Source organism: Anopheles bellator, chromosome 1 (genome assembly GCF_943735745.2).
Source record: "Anopheles bellator chromosome 1, idAnoBellAS_SP24_06.2, whole genome shotgun sequence".
Taxonomy (NCBI): Eukaryota; Metazoa; Arthropoda; class Insecta; order Diptera; family Culicidae; genus Anopheles; species Anopheles bellator.
The window spans coordinates 41,279,376-41,299,959 of record NC_071285.1 but is presented as its reverse complement, the minus strand read 5'-3'; the positions used below and the strand labels follow the sequence as shown (position 1 = coordinate 41,299,959).

Here is a 20,584-nt window from a genome sequence, read left to right as displayed (position 1 = left end):
CGGATCTACGCAAAGATCGTTTAACTCTCTGAAACTACCCTCAAATCCTTTATTACACTTGTCGATTGCAGTGGAAATTAAGAATTTAAGGTGTACCCTTGTTGGCCATTCGCGTCATGATCTCATTTGGAAAACGTCGCGTGCCGTATGTTTCGCCAATATCCGCTTCGTAATGCAACGAACTGATGATGGGAACATTAATTTGACCGTGTTCTCAAAACAGAAGTGAAACCCGGTCTCGGTCTCCTCTTATCCTCACCCGGGAACGTCTTCGTGTCTTGGCAAGCAAAGTTTAAACGAAAGCAAACTTCAATCGAACCGAACACAGCTCCCAAGCAGATGGCGTGACGCAGCGCGAGGATCAAACGCTTTTGCTCCGGTTCGGCGAGAAAGTTGCACCGTAAAAGGATTCCGCTCGCCCGATGTGGGCCATGTGTTTCATCCAATTTTTCCGTTTCGGACTTTTTTGTCGCCGAGATAAATCAATTCCCAAGAGATTGGCGAGATCGGTAAGACGATTGGTGGGGATGTAAATGCAGAGCTTTGAATCCGTTCCCAGAGATCTCCGGCGCGCTGCTGCTGGCATTTGATGCCGACTCGAACCTACGGAAGAAAAACTCACGGCTTTGATGGCCCGAAAGTGGCATTTTTTCCTTCTTCGCTCACGAAAGTAAATAAAATTTATTCGATTTCGAAGATGCCGGAATGTGCGCCGTGTTGTCGAACATGTCGGTACATCCCCCGTAACGTTGCATTAATGCAATGGGTTTCTTTTATTTTGTTGGTGCCTGGGAAAAGCTGCACTTCTGCCGGGGTCCCGGTTGGAGCCGACGACGGGGGAAAGTTTGTTCGATTGCTGGTCCCGCCTTAAGTTTGAGAGATGTAACTCATGCGAATGGTTTCCTCTGTCACACGGCGGTCGTATCTGCGGGCGAAAGCATCGCCTTAGCATCGTCACACCGGAAGGACACGCGAAGTAAGGACGTTTTTTATTCACTTACACCACCGCTTCGCGCTTCCTTCTGCTTCCTTTGGCGACGCGCAAATAATTAATGACGCTGCCGGTGGCTGTGAAAAATTAATAATTAAGACCCGTGGGCCTGGGCTCTGTCCGGGCAATGGATGCGTTCCTACGCAGCGGTTCACCCCAAGGGGATGGCATCTGTCGAGGGTCAACGGCGAAACATATTTCCACCACGAGGTTCGTGACCCACCCGCGGTGGTGGCCGCGGCCAATAATTTATTTCGGAACTCCTTTCGCGTCCCTTTCCGGTGGAGGACGCGCAACCGAGCGGTGGTCATCCCTGGTGCTTTGGGTGATTTATGTTGCCGTCCACCGTGGACCGCCGTAATCGTGATCACTGTACTAATCGGACACTAACACATCAAGACAGAATTGGGAAGATGGCCATTTCCTCGATGTAGGTAACCGATTTTTTTCCTTCCGAAAAGCACTTTTTCTAAGCACAACGAACTCCGGATAAAAATCGCGAAACTATGGCACGAACCTTGAAGTAAATAAAATATAAAAAAGCGATTCCTCGCCACCCTCTGGCAACTCTGGCTTCCTGTGCGTGACGATAAATCCTAGGGCGATCCGAGCATTTTGTCCCTTTATTGCAGGTCCCTTCCTACCACCCGAACGACCTTATCGACGGAAGATGTTGCGGCTTTCAGTGGGTTTTGTTTGGGCGATACTAACTGGTTGCCTTGGAGCACTCCGGAACGGGCAACTGGTTGGCGTTCGTTGTCGTGTTGCTAGGCACCAGAACCCACCGCACAGGCCTACTGCCAGTACCGGTGTATTCCCGATCCGTCAGTCAGTGGCGGAACTCGGTGAAATATCGTCACACAAGAATGTCCTCGGAAGACGCCCGGAGGGCTCGGACGGTGCAGCTCAAGTATCTGGCCACGCTGAGCCAGATCGGGAAACCGCTGGAGGAACCGATCATCGGGAGACACTTCGCCCTCCCGGTGCATCCTCGGCCGGCCGACCATCCCGTTTTCGATCTCTCGCTGCTCTATGTAAGTGCTGTTCTGTAACCATAGTGTGGCTTAAAGTGAAACGGTTTTCTCAAACCATTCGGCCCCGGTTCTTAGATTCCAATCTACTGCCACCTGGTGCTGCATCCGCCCGGAGAGATAGTGCGTCCCCCAACGCCGGAACTGATCACGAAAGCTCGCATGGAAAAGGCGGTGGAAAATTGGATGGATTGAAGTTCGAAGGCATTTACGGAAGGTGTTCTTTCTTTCTTTCAACTTAACTTCATCAAAAAGCAACACCCATCATTTTAATCTCGCAACTCAAATAACACTGCGACCATCGCGATCTGCTTTGCAATGCAGGGACCGGCCGTTAATATGGATCGAATCATTCTGAAGCTTAAGCTTTATTTTAGTCTAATTAAATCTGCATGTCGCACGTCCTTGAATTGAAGCATTAAATTGAAAAATGAAAATAAAAATTCACATTCACTTCACACTGAACCAGCCCGTCATCTGTTTAATCTTAACCACTTCGTATCTCCGTACGTTTTCCAGCTATTTCAGTATTTTATTTATTTTATTATTTGAAAAACTACCGTATTTATCAAATTTGCATTTTAAAGCTAACTTTAGCTAACTTAACATGAACATGATTTCATGATTTTATTATATGGGGTTAAAACGAATACAGGGTTAAACTTCTGCTAAACGACAATCCATTGCTTAAGCTAGACCGGATTCGCTTGGCAAGCTGAAGGTATTCGGTTTGTTGCAAAACCAGATTGTTGTGGGAAAATTAGCTGAATAACAGTTTATAGACCGACTAATGGAGCAAATAAAGAACAAGGATAATGCAAAATTATTCGTTAAAAGCGGCCCAGCAGTCAATGAAATAATCAAAGCATAAAATAAATGAAGGTCGTGCTCATCGTATTCAAACTGGTCGTTGTAGGAAATCAACACCAAAACGAATTGATAAACGTATGGTGAGCTTCTAAACTGCAAATGCTCTTCTATCCACCGCAAGCATTCAACAAACACTTTCAGAAGTCTCTTCTGGGCATGCCATCCGATCTTGAGCACGCCAATCAAAAACAAATGTATTTTTTCTTCGCTACGCTTTGAGAAATTCCTGATTGTACGGCTGAATATTTTTTAATGGTTGAACATTTATTTAAAAGGTTCATTCCTTTCATTTTTTTTGTGAAAAACAATTTTCATAAAATGTTTACCACGATTGGCTTGGCAGTAACTCATTCGGTCGACCTATTTTTGAGTACATTTTCGATTGTATCTGGTCCTATTTCGTCAATAGTAAGTTGAATTTGGGTCTCGAGGTTGTCGGTAGCCAAAATCAGCACCAAACAGTCACTCGTTGTTTTCCGTTTTCCGAACCACAATACTGCTTATTAACATGGCCATAGAGGTGGAAATGATCTTCAATGAAATGTGCTTTTGACGAATGATTTGGCGACCTACTACTTTGAAAATAAATTTTTTATATTTCCCAATTTTCTGCAACCAGAATTATATTTTATACATAAATGACATGAATGATCCTTTCAAACAAATGTTCAACCATTGAAAAATATTCCGCCGTTTTTTTATATAACCAAACAAAACCATGCATCGTTAATGAAACACCCTGTAAAACTGGGGCTAAAGGCGTGCCTAATTAACCATAATGAGCAAATGGACAAAGCATTACGGTCTATGAATGCATTTCTGACAAGCGTGTGATCTTCTTGCCTACCACATAAGGAACTGATCATGAAATAAAAAGTCTCCAATGATTCCTGAAACTGCAGAACCGTAACTTACACGACTGAAGCGTTGTTTAGACTGATTTTTAATTGAGCGCATTCGATCTTTCATCCTCATTATCAATTAACCATTTAATAATAATTTTTAATCATATTAATCACCACCTTCCCAGAAATTCCCAAAGTGTAAAGACTGATATCGCTTGTTGTTCGTTCGCTTTTATTACGATTCGCGATTCATTTCGAAGTTCAAAACCCAAAAACCCAATGTCGAAACCCCAGTTCGAGTATTTCTAGCCCCCTACTTGTGGTTCCGCTGGGCATGTGCATTTCTCTGGATGCTACTCTCCAGCTTTTGACATTCTTTCTTTTTGTCCTGTATGTTCTTCTTCAGCTTGTCCAGCTGACCTCTCTTGCCCACGTTATCGACCGCCTTGGCGTCAATCAGCTGTTTCAGCTCCTCCATTTCGGCCTTTTTGGCCTCTGTGTCCGCCCAGGCCCCGGTGGCTTGGCTTTCCCAGTACCGGTTGCGATCGCTCAGCTTCCGCAGCAGCTTTCCGATGAGTGTTTCGAGCGAATCGAACCCTTCGCGCGGCACATTGAAGCGGCGCAGGTTTTGGTTGACCGCTTCCCGCAGGTCCTCCAGGACACGATCCGTGTCGGACACCGCCTGCCGGAGCGCTGCGACGTCGCTTTTCATCGCTTCCAGCTGCTTGGCGGAAGACGTGGTCAAAATGTGGCTGTTTTGCTTCATCTCGCTGTCCAGGCTTTTGACCATGTTCAACAGATCGCTCTCAACGCTGCACCGATCGTTCGTCCGCTTGTTCTTCTCAAACACGCTGGTCAGTCGGATCTGCTCCATCAGCCGGTCGATGTAGGGCGTGCTGCTCTCTTTGCAGCAAATCTGCACACCCTGCACACGCTCGGAGATGTACTGGGGTTTGCAGTGACCCTCCTCATCGGCACCGACCGTCGTGGCCGACAGAAGCGGTATCAGGGTACGGAGGTTCTTGCAATCCCAATCGTTGCGGGACAAACTAATGTTCGCTATGCCATGACCGGCTTTCAGCTTCAGCGACACGATGGCGTTCTGGTGAAGGTACAGTTCTTGCAGCTTCGTGAACAGTGGCTCATTTTTCTCCACGTACACCAGCTGGTTGTGGGACAGATCGAGTACCTTGAGCTTGCCCAGCGAGTCCGAGTTGACGTCGAGCGTAAACAACCGATTGTTGTCCAGCAGCAGTATCTGCAGGTTCGTGAGGCCCCTAAAGTGAATCGCTTTCACCTCCTCCAACTCGTTGTGGGACAGATCGAGCTGCTGGAGGCCCGGAAACCGTGGCAGCCACTCCAGATCGGACAGATTGTTGTGTGACAGCTGGAGTACCTCGAGCACCCTGCTCTGTCCGAGCACCGTTTGGATGCGATTGTTCTGCGCGTAGAGAGACGTCAGCCAGGCCGGGACATTCAGATGGGTCAGCAGGTTGAAGCTAACATCGATATCGGACGCGTTCACGATCTGGCTCGGATTGAAGTATTCGATCTGGTTGCTCGACACGTTCAGGTACTCCAGACCCCGCACATACCGGAAGGTGGCGTCCTCGATTCGCAGCAGCTTATTATTCGACATCGAGAGCATGGTAAGGTTGGCCAGATAATCGAACACGCCCGCTGGCAGTCGCGCCAGCTCGTTTCTATCCATCACGAGCAGCTGGAGCGAGCTCAGGTGATCGAAAATTCCCGCATCCAGCACCGTGAGATGGTTGTGGCTCATGAACAGCTTCCTAAGGTACTCCCCGTGCTGGAAGGCTCTCGGCTCGATGGAATCCATCTGCAAGCTTTCCAAATTCAGCACCTCTACGTAGGGGAACGAATCCAGCAGCGTTTTGGGGAGGAATCGGAGCGTCGAATCACGGAATGCCAGCCGGGCGTGCGAGGAAACGTTACCACTACCGAAGGCGTACGACGTTGCACCCGATTGGTGTGGACGTGCCGTGTGGACGTTCTTAAATATACAGTCATAGTCGTCATTATTCTCCATGCAGTAGAACCGCTCGGTCTGATACCCTCCGGACGCGCCATAATGCCCGGCTGGAGCGGGCTGTGACTGCCGATACCCACCGGCCCTGCCGTATTGACACTCGACGACGATCGGTGATCCGGCCAAGAGTATACTAGAAAGCGGCCAAGAAATCCAGCGTTAGAGCAAGACCGGGACGGGTGCTTATCACTCACTGCGCACTACCTCAGCAGAAGGATGCCTAGCGGCACCATGCTTGCAGGAATTGAACCACTTTGCACGATCGGAAAGTAGAAACTGAGCCCACTGGGAACGGGATCGAGTTGCGGACTGTTCCGACATCTCGACAGCGCTGGGGTTTCCCGACGATAAGCGCATCTAAAGTCAAAGGAACGACGCGATTGTACCACCACATCGGCAACGGGTGATGATTGCCTTTTATTAGTGAGCTTGGTCCAGCCATCGGCCACCTGTAGAGCGTACTCTTCGCAGCCTTCAGAAGCCATCTTGGTGAGCGTGCGATGCTTGGGAAGCGATGGCGATAAGCGAATGGCTCGAAAAAGTAAAAACATTTCGTGGTTCGCTGCACACAGGCCGATTGTGCGGGGATTTCCTGCCTCAGCTACTGTCCCAGACCGTGGATCTAGCAGTTGCCGGTTGTTTCGGGGTAGATGTCGCTGTTGGTATCCACAACACCGTCAAGGACGATTCTCATGCTTCATTCCTTTGGACCTTCATTTACCTAACATACTCACAGAGCACTTTATTGTTTCACCTACCGCACTATCGAATAAATATTAATAAATTACACACTTTAATGCTGACTGGTCGCTGACTCACACGCCCCTCCGATCGTCCTGGTCTTCGTAGTCCTCCTCGGCCGAAACGCTTGAGCCGCCCGACTCGGCCGACTCCTGGCTGGTGGTGACCTCCACGGCCGGCTCCGTAAGGTTACCGCTCAACTCGGCCAGCTGGTGACGGAGTTGCTCCAGATCTTGCCGTAGCAACCCAGCCACGGTCCGCAGTTCGCTCATGTCCTGCTCGAGGCGTTCCTCACGCCGGATACCCATCTCGATGATGTACCGGAAGTCCACGACGTCCGTGACGTCCGAGCAGCAGACCCGATGGACGGCCCGGGTCCGGCACTCACCGTGCCGGATGATGATGCCCCGGTCGCGGAGTTGCTTCCCCAGCACGGCCAGATGGCCACAGCCCCAGTAGTTGTCGTCGATGACGATGCTCCGCACCGCCGGCATCACGGTCGGGAGTTGGTCCGCCTCCAGAAAGTACAGCTGGTTCCCGTGTAGCCACAGGTGCTCGAGCCGCGGGAACGTCCGGAACATGCGGACGTGCACGTACGTCAGCTCGTTGTTGGACAGATCGAGCCGCCGGAGTGCCTCCAGAGGGCGCTGCAATCCATTGCGGACCGTGCGCATACCGATCCGCTCGAGATCCAGCTTCCACAGGTGCTCCATGCGGGCGAACTGCGTAAAATCCACATCGCCCAGCAGCGGGTTGTTCTCGAGCACCAGCACCTCCAGGTTGGGCAGGTGCGTCAGGTTGGCCAACGCCCGCAACCGGTTCCCGTCCAGGTACAGCTCCCGCAGACTGTTGGAGCTATTCCCATCGAGCTGGACCGACGCGATCCGGTTGCTGCCGGCAAACACCTTCTCCAGCTGGCGAGTCACTTTGAGCGTTTCGACGGAACACCGGCGTACGTACAGTTCCCGGATGTCGTCAAAGTTCTTGAACAGCGACGGTGGAACCTGCGCAAACTTGGAGTTTGTGAACGCGACACGCTTGTAGTCGAGGCTGCTGGCCAGAAAGTCGGCCCCGCGCACGTCCTGGCCGAGGTACACGTCCGAGAACACGCAGAAGTTGTCGGTCCGCGGCCGGTACATGCTGTCGAAGAGGTGGAACTGTTCGTAGTTGCAGATCACGATCTCGCCGAAGGCCGGGCCGAGCGATAGCTTCAGCGTGAAGACGGCCAACCACAGTAGCGGCCACCGGTCCCCGCCACCGTCCCTGGTCACCATCGCTCGCTCTACACTCGCGGGTGCGTCGACATGGCACACTCTCCGTCCGGGGCGATGGTTCGGCGAAAACTGTCCGGCCGGCCGCTCGAGCGGTGGACCCGAGACTCCGTGGCCACCTTTGGGGGTGGGGGGGCGCCAAAATCTGGGTGGGGACAGCCTACTTACCAGACGGCCCGAGAGCGTGTGAAAAAATCAATCATAAAAAAGCGAAAGCCTCAGCGACAACCGCGCACTGCCCATTATCCGTCGTTGGGACCGCGTGAATTGGGGTATTTGTTGGGCTGGCTGGCCGCAATGTAATGAGGCGAGAAACACGCCGATTCGGTGCGCCTCACGTCGCCGATCGCCCGGGTTCGTAAACCCTTCGGTGGCGAGCGCCGGATTGAAGATATCGCAGATCGGGAAATTGAGAGAGACAGCGAGAAAGAGTTTTCACCATTTTCGGGTCTGATCGATCAACCGTTTTCCAGCGAGCGAGGAATAGAGTCAGAATAAAGAAAAGCGGCTACACGTTGAGCCTTCTGACAGTGATAGTGTAGACAATCCAATTACCGTATTTTTCCGTGTATAACGCGCACCCATATTTTAAGGGAAAAAAATGGAAATTTTTTTTTTATTATACATTTTTCAGATATGTGACATCGAACAAATACCAAATGATAATAATGTATTTTTCTAAATATTCTATAAATATTCTACAGTAGCCATAAGATAAAATGCGTATACGTATACGATGCGACATACTAGTATTTTATATTTCGTAATAGTCTTCAAACTCAGATTCACGGCTGTCTGACAAATTGATATTCGCTAATTGCTCTTCAATGTACTCCTCATTGTCACTCTCTGAAGAGTCCTCAAATCTTCAGATCCATCCATAGCGTTGCTGATGCCACATTTTTTGAATGATTTCACAGTAACATTTGTATTAACTCCCTGCCATGACTTAATGACGATATTGTATGGATAATTATATTCCTAACAAATGTACCATTTCATAATTTATTCAATAATACCATAAAATATGTACATAAAAGGGGCATATTTGTAAGTTTAGAGGAGACAAATTTTTTACTCCCCTTGCATAACGCGCACCCAGACTTTAGAGCTAAAAAAATTGGGAAAAAGGTGCGCATTATACACGGAAAAATACGGTAAATAGTCAATCGTCGGTAGTGTCGGTATACTTTTAATAGTGGATTCTTCAAATCGTGATAACATTTGCATCCAAATATAAAAACAGTGAACGATAACGATTCATATTCATACATATTTTCCGACGGGGTCCTGAGATTTGGCATTTCCGTTGGACTTTCCGATCACCAAACCGAATGCTGCATGATGTCAATCTTTTCTGTACGCACTTTTGTACGGCCTTTTTTTTGTGGCAATCGGGAATCAAGGCACTCTTTGGTGTATGGATTTGTAACTATCAATTTCTTGAGTTTTAAAGCATCAAACTTCACTCTGGAGGTTGTAAACATTTAGTAAAAACATTGACATTTTCTAAATGGGCCGCTATACGCTTGTAGAAAATTGGGAAATATTAAAAACTTATTTCCAAAGCCGTGGGCTTTCAACTCAAACTGTACGAAATTTGAAAAGCTCACTTTCACCTCGGTGGTTATGTTAATAGGCAGACTTGTCGTATCTGGGGCACTGAAAACTCACATGTCGTGCAAGAGAAGCCAATGCACTCACAAAAGAGTGACTGTATGGTGCGGATTTTGGTCTGGCTGCATCATCGGCCCATTTAAGAAATAAATAGAAAAAAAAATTGAACAAAAAATAAGGCCGCCGTAACCGATGGAGTACGCTACCGAGAAACGTTGGCTGATTGCTTCTTCGGCGAAATTGAAGCTGAAAACATGGACTGAAATATTTAACGGTGTAAAAATCTTCAAATAAAATTGTTAAATTGGAAACGGAAACATAACGGCAACACACGACCTCAATTGCCATTATTGACCAGATCAAGTATAATAGAGTTTTAGAAATTAATTTTAAATAATTTGAAACGCATTTTATGTATGAAAAAAAATAAAATTGGAGCAAGTCATTTAGTTGCATTTTATCGTGTCTTAAAGGCAGTAGAGAGCATTCCAGCTCCTCTTTCTTCATCAAACACACAGTACTAATTTTATCTTTTTCATGCGTTCCTTAAATCGAAGGGTTAACGATCGGCTCCGCGTGACGCAAATCGGCCAACCTTCCGCGTGGAGTGATTGACGCCGGAAAAGGTTTGCTCGCTGCTGCACCCCGGTTCGGTCATCGATCATCGATCGTTGGATCCTCCGGCCACGATGTCCATCTCATCAACCGCGCGTCATTAAGGCGCGCACCCAACATAATGAACGCTGGACGCCTTCTGTTGACACTTTCACTCTCGCGCGGTCCCGTGGTCCGGAATTTCGGAAATCCGCCCGCCGAGACCGATCGATCATCGGTCAATCAGCGTTCGATGTGCTTTCGGTACCCGCGTCTGGTTACATCATGCCGATGCGTTTGGCGAACCTGATTCGGAGAAACCTACCCATCCGGTGTGCCGACGTCGTGGCCGACGTCTGGGTGTTTAATGGAGTTGTTACGTCCGTTTCGATTTGATTTAATGGTAACAAATATTGACCGCGGGGCGGCGGCGGCCTCCGAGTGATTTAATCGGCCGACCAATCGAGGCGACCGTAATTGAGAATGGGAAGAAAATGGTGTCCGTAAAAGTGGAGAGAGCCGATTTTAAATGATCGCGCCAGCGAATCATTTGCATACCCAAATGCATGATGAAAGTGGCCATCATCTCATCTGGAGTAATCGTCGGGCGCTGTGCGCATTATTTGAAAACGCAATTTAAATGGACAGGCTTTAAGGTAGCCCTATTAGATCTATTTTCCTTATTTCAAAGTGCATCGAATTCAAGGGGGTATTTTAAATATAAATTTATTGAGAACCTTTATCCTGTGTTTATCCTATTTCTTCGCCCGAATGCCCCTATGAACCGTCACCGGGCAGGTACTGCATCTCGACCTCGCTGCGTAGCTCGGCGTTCTCCATGATGAGCTGCTTGATCATCTTGCGCGACCGGTAAATCTCACGCGTCAACCGGACGATCTTCTCGCGCAGATGGTGCTCGGCCGTGGTGCAGCAGATGAGCCGGTGCTGCTCGGGCCGGGTGCAGTTCCGGTTCCCGTTCGACCACTTGATGTACGCCCGTTCGAGCAGCGTCACGATGTGCATCAAGTTGATGCAGTCCCAGTCGTTGTTGTCGCACGAAACGAGCGTCAGGTACGGAAAGTGCTGCTCGATCTCCTCGAGCGTCATGTCGATCAGATCGTTACCGTGCAGGTAGATGTACTCCAGGGCGGGAAACGTCTCGAGGACGGCCAGGTCCAGATACAGAAACTTGTTGTGGGCCAGGTTCAGGCTGCGCAGCGACTTGGCCGGCGACGGGATCCCGTTGTCGAGGATCCACAGCCGATTGTTGTTCAGCTTGATGTCCTTCAGGTTCTTCATGAACGCGAAGATGACGAAGTCGAGCGTCACCAGCTCGTTGTACGAAACGTCCAGCTCGATCAGGTTGCGCAGCTTGAAGATGTTGTTGATGTTGGCGATGTTGTTGCGCGAGAGGTTGAGGTGGGTCAGCTGGAAAAAGTCGCCCTGATCCATCACGATGCGATTGATCTGGTTCTCCTGGGCGTTCAGCGTTCGCACGTACTTCGTGATGAACACCTCGTCCAGGTAGTTGCGGGCAATGTCCAGCGTTTCGAGCTTGTTCAGGGATGCGAGCTGCGTCATGTTGAACGTGCTTACCATGTTGGCGCTCAGGTTGAGTTCGCGCAGCATCGGGCACAGCACGAACTGATCGTCGCCGATCTCCTTGATGCGATTGTGCTGCAGCTCCAGTATCTGGAGCTCCTCCAGGCCCGAGAACAGCCCCTCCGGCAGCTTCTCGATCTGGTTCTCGTCCATGTAGAGCAACCGCAGGTGGCCGAGCCCGTCGAAAGCGTGCTCGTCGAGCTGCTTGATCGTGTTGTTGTACAGCGACAGGATCTCCAGCTGGAGCGCCCCGTTGAAGACGAAGTTGGTCAGCCGGCTGATGCGATTGTCGTACAGGTGCAGCTCCTGCAGGCGCTGCGCGTTGGCGAACGTGCCGCCGAGCAGCTTCTGGATGTGGCACGCATCGCTCGACAGGTACTGGATGGCGGGAAACGTCTCGAAGATCTTCTTCGGCAGCACCACCATCGACGAGTCGCGGAACGCGATGCTGGTGTCGTTGAAGTTTTGCACCCCGAAGAAGATGCTGTCCGCTTCCGGTTCGCTCCGGATCACCACATCCCGGAACAGGCAGTCGTAGTAGTTGGCCGTTAGCGTGCAGTTAAATTTGGCCTCCCGCCGGCTGTCCACCAGCCATGCAAGCAAACTGAACGCGATCAAGCTGCAAGGTGATCAAGATGGGCCCTGTTGACCATAACTCTACGCAACTCCCTTTTCTCTACTCACTAGCAGTACCACCAGAGCGAGCTCATTCTCGCTACCTTGCGCCACCGAGCTGCCAATGTTGCGTTTTGACAGCTTCGAAACGGGACAATCGATCGCCGATCGCCATCCTACCAACACAAACGCACGCACACCGACAGACCGGGCGCTTGCATCGCCTTATCAGCCCTGTCGGGGGTTGATTGGGAGCCAAGGGGGAGCCGCGGTTACGAGATCCGCAAGGGAGGCTCACGATGCCCGACCTTTAAGACCGTGTCGTGGGGGGGTATTATGGGATAGTAGCATCGAAATCAGCAGAGATTAACTGCGGCCTCCCGGCTCGAATCGAAGCTCGAGAAGCGGACGGAACATCGATTCGAATTCTTCTTCTCTGAAACGTTTTTTTGTACCAGTAATTCGCGCGGAACTGTGAATTGGTGAACTATTTAGAATTACGATAGTAATTTTAAGAGTAGCTCGATTCGATTACCTGCGATATTGTGACGATGCTTTATGTTTATAATTCAAAATGAGACGAATCGTTAACACGAATTGACATCCGCTCTTGACATTAAGTGAACCGCAAAGGTATGCTCATTTATCAGGCTCATTCATCATTTATCAGCCTTTATCAGCTTGTGATACACCACACCTTTCTGGTCCCATCCGAAAGTCCTTTTATGATGTCCTCCAACGTTCTTTACTTGTGAAGTTAAAATCGCCGTTTTTTTAATTTCTAAACAGCTTAAAGCACTGGAGGATGTCCCAAAAACAAGCTTCGACAAGCATTTGATGCGATTCTGTAGCAGTTTTCTTCAGTAGGTTGCAGAAAAGCAATGATCATCGCAAAACGTCATTTTCAGGCACAAAAGTCGATGGTCTAACCTCTAAGATAAAATGCAAACTTATTTTTTTTTGCAATCTGAAATTTACCATTGAAATTTACATTCACCTAAAGTAAAAGCAAGGTAGTCTTGCCAAAAAAGCGTAATGAGGAGGACAAAAGGAGGACATAGGTTTAGACTAGGTAGCTTCTTATAAAATCGCTTCTTGCTTCTAGAGCACCATCCAGTCCCATGAGAGAATAGTACTTGGACATATGAGTTCGTTTCGTCCTCGTCATCATTAAAATACTTCCGCGAAGTAGACGATTAGCATTTGCAGCGCACAAACATTAAAGACGACCAGCAAACACGATCGTCAACTCAACGGGTCCGTCCGAAAGCAACCCACTAATAGTAATGTTAAGTGCGGTTGGGTGTTTCGTTTTCGGATCCACTACAGGCATGGGCACGACACAGGTTGGGCGGATTTTATTTTTGTAACAGGAACGTACGTTTATTTTTCTTTTTCATTCTTAAACTTAATATGCACATAGCAGAGTTATAAGCTACATTTTCCCTTTCGTTCGTTTATGCGCCTGTTTTTTTCTTCTTCTACTATTTTCCCATTTTTTCGCGTCCATTGCACAACACGTCCTTCTCGTTCGTGCCCATCGACCTACTTTAAATCAATCTAGTTCATCTTTCTTTACAACCTCCTCCCTTTACATGTCTTGTCTTGCGTGTGGTTTTCGTTTGTTTAGCTTTTCCTTCCTCGCCGGGCTGGCTGTGTTGATAACTGGCCTCGGTAACCTCGACACGCCACTGATCGCTACTCACACGTTTCGTTGAGTTACGGCTTCCCCTTACGTTTCAGTGGACGCCACGTGGCGGCTTTCCACAACAGCACCCCTTGTGGCGCTAATTTGGTTAAGCGAAAGGCAAACTTAAACGCACACAAACGGAAACCGGGTGACAACTGATGCTGGAATATATGCTTGGAATGGCAATGACGCCCGGTTCGACGATCTTGTGATCGATGTTTTGCAAAAAATGAAAAATTCTTTAACAAACACCAACGGAAAGAAGAGCCATCATTACTCAACACATTGATCTAGGGATTTCCACGCTTTCCACGTGCGTCAATATGCTCTACTGTTTTTCGGTCTGCCACATTTTCTTCGCCTTAGCTGGAAGAGTGATTGATAAAATTTTTCTAAATCGTTCTCTCTCTCTCTCTCTCTGTCACTCGGGGTTGATGGGTCGCCGGTTGGACTTCTCACCTTCGAACCTCGAATTTCGATGGGTCCAGCTATGCCGGGCCGGTTTGATAGTTGGCATCAACTAAATGTTGCCCCACGTAATGTTATTCCACTTTACCTAATGCGATCGCGATCACTCAACATACGATGAACCAAAAAAACGAACACACCCGCGGCAGACACGGGCCATTTGGGGATCCTGGATGCGGGACCGGGGCGTGTGATGAGTCTCTGCGCGCGTGTGGCTGCGTTGTAATGATCCTTTAAAAGCCTTACAGATAAGTATAATTTAAACATCGTTTGTCGTGTCCTTTCTTTTCTCTCACAATTTTTATGTTTTTTCTTTTCGTTTGCTCAAAGATAACTTTACGTTCGCCATATAACGGATACATGAATTCGCACGAAGATAAACCGTTTTGCCGGGGGACAAATAGCTTCGAGCACACGTGGAAGTGGTGTGTGGACATGCCCTGTGGGTGTTTCGAATGTAGTGTGCGTGAGTGAGTGTGGATTGTGATGGAAATTAAACGAATCCGGCCACCGAGGACACGCCGCATCGGTAGCATATGCGGCGTTAGTTTCGCTTCGCTTCCGCTCCAAAAAAAAAAAGGGAAACGCAACATTCGAAACGACACAGCGAGCGAGTACGGCCAGTTTGGAAAGCGCAAAACACGACGAAAGATCGGTCGGTTGGTTGGGAAGCCACAGGGGCGGAGTGGGGGATCGTGGGGATTGCCCGGGACCGGAGCGGGGACAGGGATCAACATTTACTAACACACGATTTTGCTCTCTTAAATTTACTAAACCTTTGCGCGGCGCGCCTCCGATAATGCAATAATGTTCTAAGTTAATGCTTTCTGCCACCCCCCCCAACATGCTTACGCGCGGCGCTCCCTCGCTCTCCCCCCTCAGGCGGGTTGCGGTAATGGTAATGTGTACTTAGCGTTATATTTAAATATTCAAAAACACATGGCAACGTGACGTAACGAATGGAATACTTATATGCTTATCAACCCAGCTCGGCCGCGGTTCCTTTTTCTTTCTTCAATCCTCACTCAAATGCGCGTAATAACAAGCGTTTCGCGTAGCGTTTCGGACAAACACACAGACACACTCAAAATGGTTGAAGAAGTTAACAGAAACGTTTCTTTGGCGCGCACCGCACCGCACCGCGATCGATCGATCGTCTTCCGTTCTTTAATGCGGCTCGCAGCGCTTGGCTCTGCTTTGCCACCGTTTTGGGTGCTGGATGAACCCCTTTTCCTGAGCCCTTCCGATGTCCCTCCCTAAAGTCTGGCCGATCTCCGATCCTGCGATTTCTTTCGCCAGCAGCAGTGGCTCTCCTTCTCCGGTTCAACCTTTCCGCATCGGGTTTCTCGTTTGTCTTGTCATTTACACGGTACACACTATCAACTAGAGACAAAATTACAGTTATAAACTTTCATAAAAAATAGCTTCCATTAGTTTCTCTCTTTTCAATTCTATGCATGGTTTTGTTTTTTTTTTGTTCTCTGACGATGGGGATGTCGGGATTGATACATCACTGCTCTGCTCTGCTCCCGGTCTGCTCTGTTCCGGTTTTCCGCTTTCCCTACTTGCCGCACAGCCTCGTGCCACTTCCTGCCTTCGTTTGATTTGCCGGTTACGATGCGATCTCGTTACACCCTTCCGTTGGCTGACTGATTTGCTGTGTCTATGGATTTTCGCGCTTTTGATTCTCTTGTTACACACCCCTTACCCACTTTTACTGTCCACCGTCCGTCTCTCGCATCCTTTCGATCAACACCTCGCGCAGGCGGCTTTAGAAATCCGTCGTTGCAAACTACTTGAAAATATCACTTATTTACTTACGGTTTACTTATTTGCTTTAGCTATTTAGCCGCCACGCTACGGTACACCCGCGGGGGTTCGGCTCCCCGCAAAACTATTCACTCCGATCCTCTATGTACAGCCACGCGTCTAGGTTTCGGTTCCACTTTCTTCTCTACGGTTACGGGCTACTGGAGTAAGTAGGCGACTGGCGACAAAAGACAGCAACGGGGGATGCAGCAACCGAGAAGATCGAAGCAAGCGCGTCTTCTAAGAAGCGACACACCAACACGCACACAGGACGTGGGGCTTTCTTGGTGCGGAAAGAACAGTGAGCTAATCGACACGGCACAGAGAGAGAGAGAGAGAGAGAAAGAGAGAAGGAAAGACTATGGCGGAGAGAGAGAGAGAGAGAGCTAATGCGATGGGCCGTCGACTATGGCGAGGCGAGTTTTGCTAAAGAGAATTCGCTACAGTTTGCTACCCACAACTTCGCCCGCCTTGGCTCCTGCGTAATTATTTTCCTTATCCGTTCCCCCCGGAAGTGGTACCAGCCAGGGTGTGTCCTGGACCAGGAAGTGAGCGGTCGCGTGTGTTGCTTCGGGAAGTTCGGAATGCAATGATAGGTTGGGCGAGTGAACAAGCCCCGGGAGCCGTCGAAGGGAACCGTTTTGAAAAATTACGATAGAATATGTGTACGTTAGCTGAAACGGATCATAGAGGGTGTAGTTCGGTTTTTCACGGGAGGAAAACAACTAATATTTAGCGATACGCTCGTTCGCAACCTAATGGACCACATAATGGGCCGGTAGGGCAAAGCAAATGCAAATATATGCTTTTCGTTTACGACGTCGTTCCCGTTCCCACATCACTTCCTAGCTTCCTTCGATGCCCTACTTCCTTCCCGTGGAGTGGAGTACTACGGCTTTTTAGCATCATCCTGACACGATCACTGACAGTCGAGAACTGCATCCGAACGCTTTTCCGCTCTGGCGCCCATCATCATCGTCATTGGTATAAAATTCGTTTCTTTTATGTTTTATTGTATTTGCTTTTATCTCATCACGCGTTACGTTGCTGGTTCTCTGTTTGAGTTTACGTTTTAGGTTTTAATAGCCTGTTAATTTTTACATCGTATTGATTTATTTCGTAGAAAACTTTCGTTTCGCCTGGCCACAGCGTAACCGTTGCTCACTTTTGGGCTAGAAATAAAAACAAGGATTAAAGGATCCGCCAAAGTCTACTGTGAGACATTGGCCACATTGCATGGGCTAAGGTTGCAACAAAAAACAAGCACTAAAACGTTACGTGCACTAAAACATTAAGATCCGAAGTCAATCGACGAACGAACAACTCGGCATTTCGACTTCGTAGCGCTCCGCGGCCGTCTGTGGGAGAGATGCTGGCGTCCATCTGTGTCGTGGTGTGCTCGTGTGTGTGGGTGTGTGTGGGGATTTTTCCAGTTTCAACCTGCGTGTCCACTGCGCTCACTATTTGTCGGGGGAAAATGTGTTTCAAAAATATATATGTCCATATACACATCCAATCTTTGCTACTCTACTTTCTGGCCACCGTCAACAAATCCTTGGCTTCGTCTCTCCCTGTTGCTCCGGCTTTCTTTTCTGCCGCCGTTATTCTAATCCTGGAAGCGTGTCCTTAGCTTCTGCATTTCGAGTGTTTCGAGGGGCGTGAGAGGAATTCACGGAACCGAAATTCAAATCGAGCGAACGACAGTGATCAACGGAACAAAACGGTCTGGTGCAGAGCTACATGGCGCAAAGTCCAGCCGTAAGTGACACAATTGCGCACGAAAATCACGCAAGCGAACCAAATCAGTAACTTCGCTTGTCAGTGTGGAGGAATGCGGCAACGAACCCCTTGCCTGCCCTGCCCTCCGGTTCGACACCTTTGTTCTACAGAGTTTTTAGGTTCCACTTTTCTTGTTTACTTTTAAAATACACGTTAAAAATTTATCCAGTCTTTGGTTAATACTATTTTTTGACACATTGTTCTTGTTCTTTGTTTGGTTTCACTGTTTCGCGCATGCGAGAGTGTGTGGGTGTGGGTGTGATCGAGTTTTGCGCGATGCCGCTGCGTTAGAGTTAGGTTCCTGTTTCCTGCTTTAGTCCATTGGTTTGTGGTTTTGTCGCACCGCCAAGAATTATGCTAATTTTTCTTTATGGTTTTTTTTCTTTTGCTCTAAAATAGGTACTGCCCGGGGTACAGACAGCTACCCATGCACCGCCACTGCTAATACTGTTCGTCGATAGGTGGGCCGGCCGCCCGCCACAACAGCTCAACCTGTTTCTGGCCTTAAGTTTAGCTACGTTCTTTCTGGTTTGTTTGTTCATTTAGTTTCTCCTGTTTTACACCAATGCTTTGTTTGCGTATAAAAATGTTGTTTTGCTAGTGATGCGCGCTATTGTTTTCGTTTTGTTTTTGTTGTTGTTAAATTTATGTTAATGTGTAACACATTCACACTTTTTTCTCCCTTTTCGTTTTTTCTGTTTTGCTCTGATAGGTTTCCGCTGCTAACGTTTCCGCATACTGAGTGTAGCGTGAGTTATTTTATTTGTTTTCCTGTTTTTCTATTCCAAACCAAGCCAAAATGATGCCGTCATCTTTTTTTTTGAGCTCACGCACAACAATTTACTAAAAGCTGCAGCCCACTTGCAACGGACGGCAGGGCATCTCTGGCGGGCGCAACAGGGAACTTGTTCTCTTTCGATGCCTCCACTGTTTCGTTACGAAAAAGGCCGTCTCTGGCTGACAATCTTGTGACGCTGGGGAGTTGAAGTGGGTGATGTTTAGATGCGTGTGCAGCGTCGTGCGAGGTGACCCCAACCGTGCGGATGATGATGATGATAACGTGTACGGCGGTAAGTCTTATTAGCGTGAGCAAGTTATACGTCGATAATAATGGATTTCTTATAATTTTGCAAACAACCTTACGCTTCTCCCCGATTAAGGATTATAAATAACGTCTTCCTAGTAGTCGCCATGTTGTCGATTTCCGTGAACAAATTGTTACCACAACGGCAACGCAGACAAACCCACAATGAAGCGATCAGCGATAAAGTATACTTTCGTTTCATTCGAGCATGATCCGACCCCGAACCGAATCGAAAAGCAGCAATCAATCTGGCAATGCGCATATGGTGTGTGGTGGTTTTGTGTTTGATAATGTCTCCCGGCCAGGGAGGTTAATGTAGGTTCGAGCCACAGATAAGGAAGGGATGTTCCCGCAGAACGGTCGAAGTGGAATTGAACTGAAGATCAACCTCGGAGAGTGTGGCGATGATGTAACGCGAATTAAAATCGCGCGGCCGCTGTGTGATACGTGATTGTGAGTTTTGTTGCTGTGAGTGTTTCCCTAGAGTACGGGCTTCTTGCTTTCGCTGCCCTTAAAGTCACGCAGTTGCACTTGGCTACGGTATCGCTTGTATTGGCAGTGATGTTTAGTCGAATCGGGTTCCCTCTCAAACGTGTCCGAAACGGGACCGTTCTATTTCTCGTTTTCCCTCTATTTTTCTCCCTCTCTCTTTGTTAATAACATTGTAGTGATATAATAATAAAATGAAAAATAATGTACGTTTTCAAGAGTTTAATTTCGAACTATCTCTTCTTACATGGAATACCGTACGGTAGAAATCTAAACAATGAACAATTAAGCTAAACAATAAACCGGTAAACTTATGGTTTAATGGCCACTTTCGTTACAAACTAAGCCTAAGGTGTAATGCTAAACAACTGTTGGTCTAGATTTAGGCACTAACAACAAAGTTTCAATGGAAGTGGGCAACACAAACGGAACAGAACTGTGCCCGGCAAACTCTTTCTACGTTTCGATTGGGCACAATCGAAGCGAACGGACTACACAAACTCCTAGACCAAACTAGAAAATACTCATGCTCTGCCACTTTCTCTCCCAAGAGGAATGCACTTCGTGGGCCGACATACTACTAATACAAAATATGGTGTAAAAGAATGATGAAAAGAAAGGTTGATACCAACAAAAACTGGCTGCAACCTCAACTCAACGTATATAAAATGGAACGAAAACGTGAACGAAAAACAAATAACTGAAACAGACAAAAGAACGGTTGAACGAAACATGAAAAGATGGAAACTAAGGCAAAACCTTACACTTAGCATTAAATTAACCAAAACAAACCAAACAAACGCTAACTTGTACGGAAACACTTAACCACTCTAGAGTGGCGAGCCGAGCGGAAGGTGTCGGCTTTCGGTGCGAGTTTTCCACCAACTCGTGGGTTTCGCCACCTCCCTGGTGGTGGTAACCTGATGCTTTGGACTTTGGGCTAAGCTGCGTCATCGAGATGTGTTTCTTGCTCCATGCACCCGACTGCATCTGGTCTGTATGCGTGGTTGACTTCACTTTTCATTTTAGTTTTTTTTT

At 48.1% G+C, this 20,584-nt stretch overlaps 2 protein-coding genes across 2 annotated transcripts; one reads left to right on the top strand and one right to left on the bottom strand.

The window, feature by feature from the left end:
• Positions 1–1,857: 1,857 nt before the first annotated feature.
• Positions 1,858–2,217, top strand: LOC131215608 (WD repeat-containing protein on Y chromosome). Its single transcript, XM_058209999.1, has 2 exons — positions 1,858–2,025; positions 2,101–2,217. The coding sequence occupies exons 1-2, from the start codon at positions 1,858–1,860 to the stop codon at positions 2,215–2,217; spliced, it is 285 nt and encodes a 94-aa protein (XP_058065982.1).
• A 1,731-nt stretch (positions 2,218–3,948) lies between these two features.
• On the bottom strand, positions 3,949–12,395 carry LOC131215607 (uncharacterized). The gene is made up of 5 exons (XM_058209998.1): positions 12,297–12,395; positions 10,796–12,231; positions 6,607–7,918; positions 5,992–6,144; positions 3,949–5,920 (listed from the first exon to the last, which is right to left on the bottom strand). Exons 1-5 carry the CDS (start codon positions 12,320–12,322, stop codon positions 4,051–4,053), a joined length of 4,797 nt encoding a protein of 1,598 aa, XP_058065981.1. The 5' UTR covers positions 12,323–12,395; the 3' UTR covers positions 3,949–4,050.
• Positions 12,396–20,584: the final 8,189 nt, after the last annotated feature.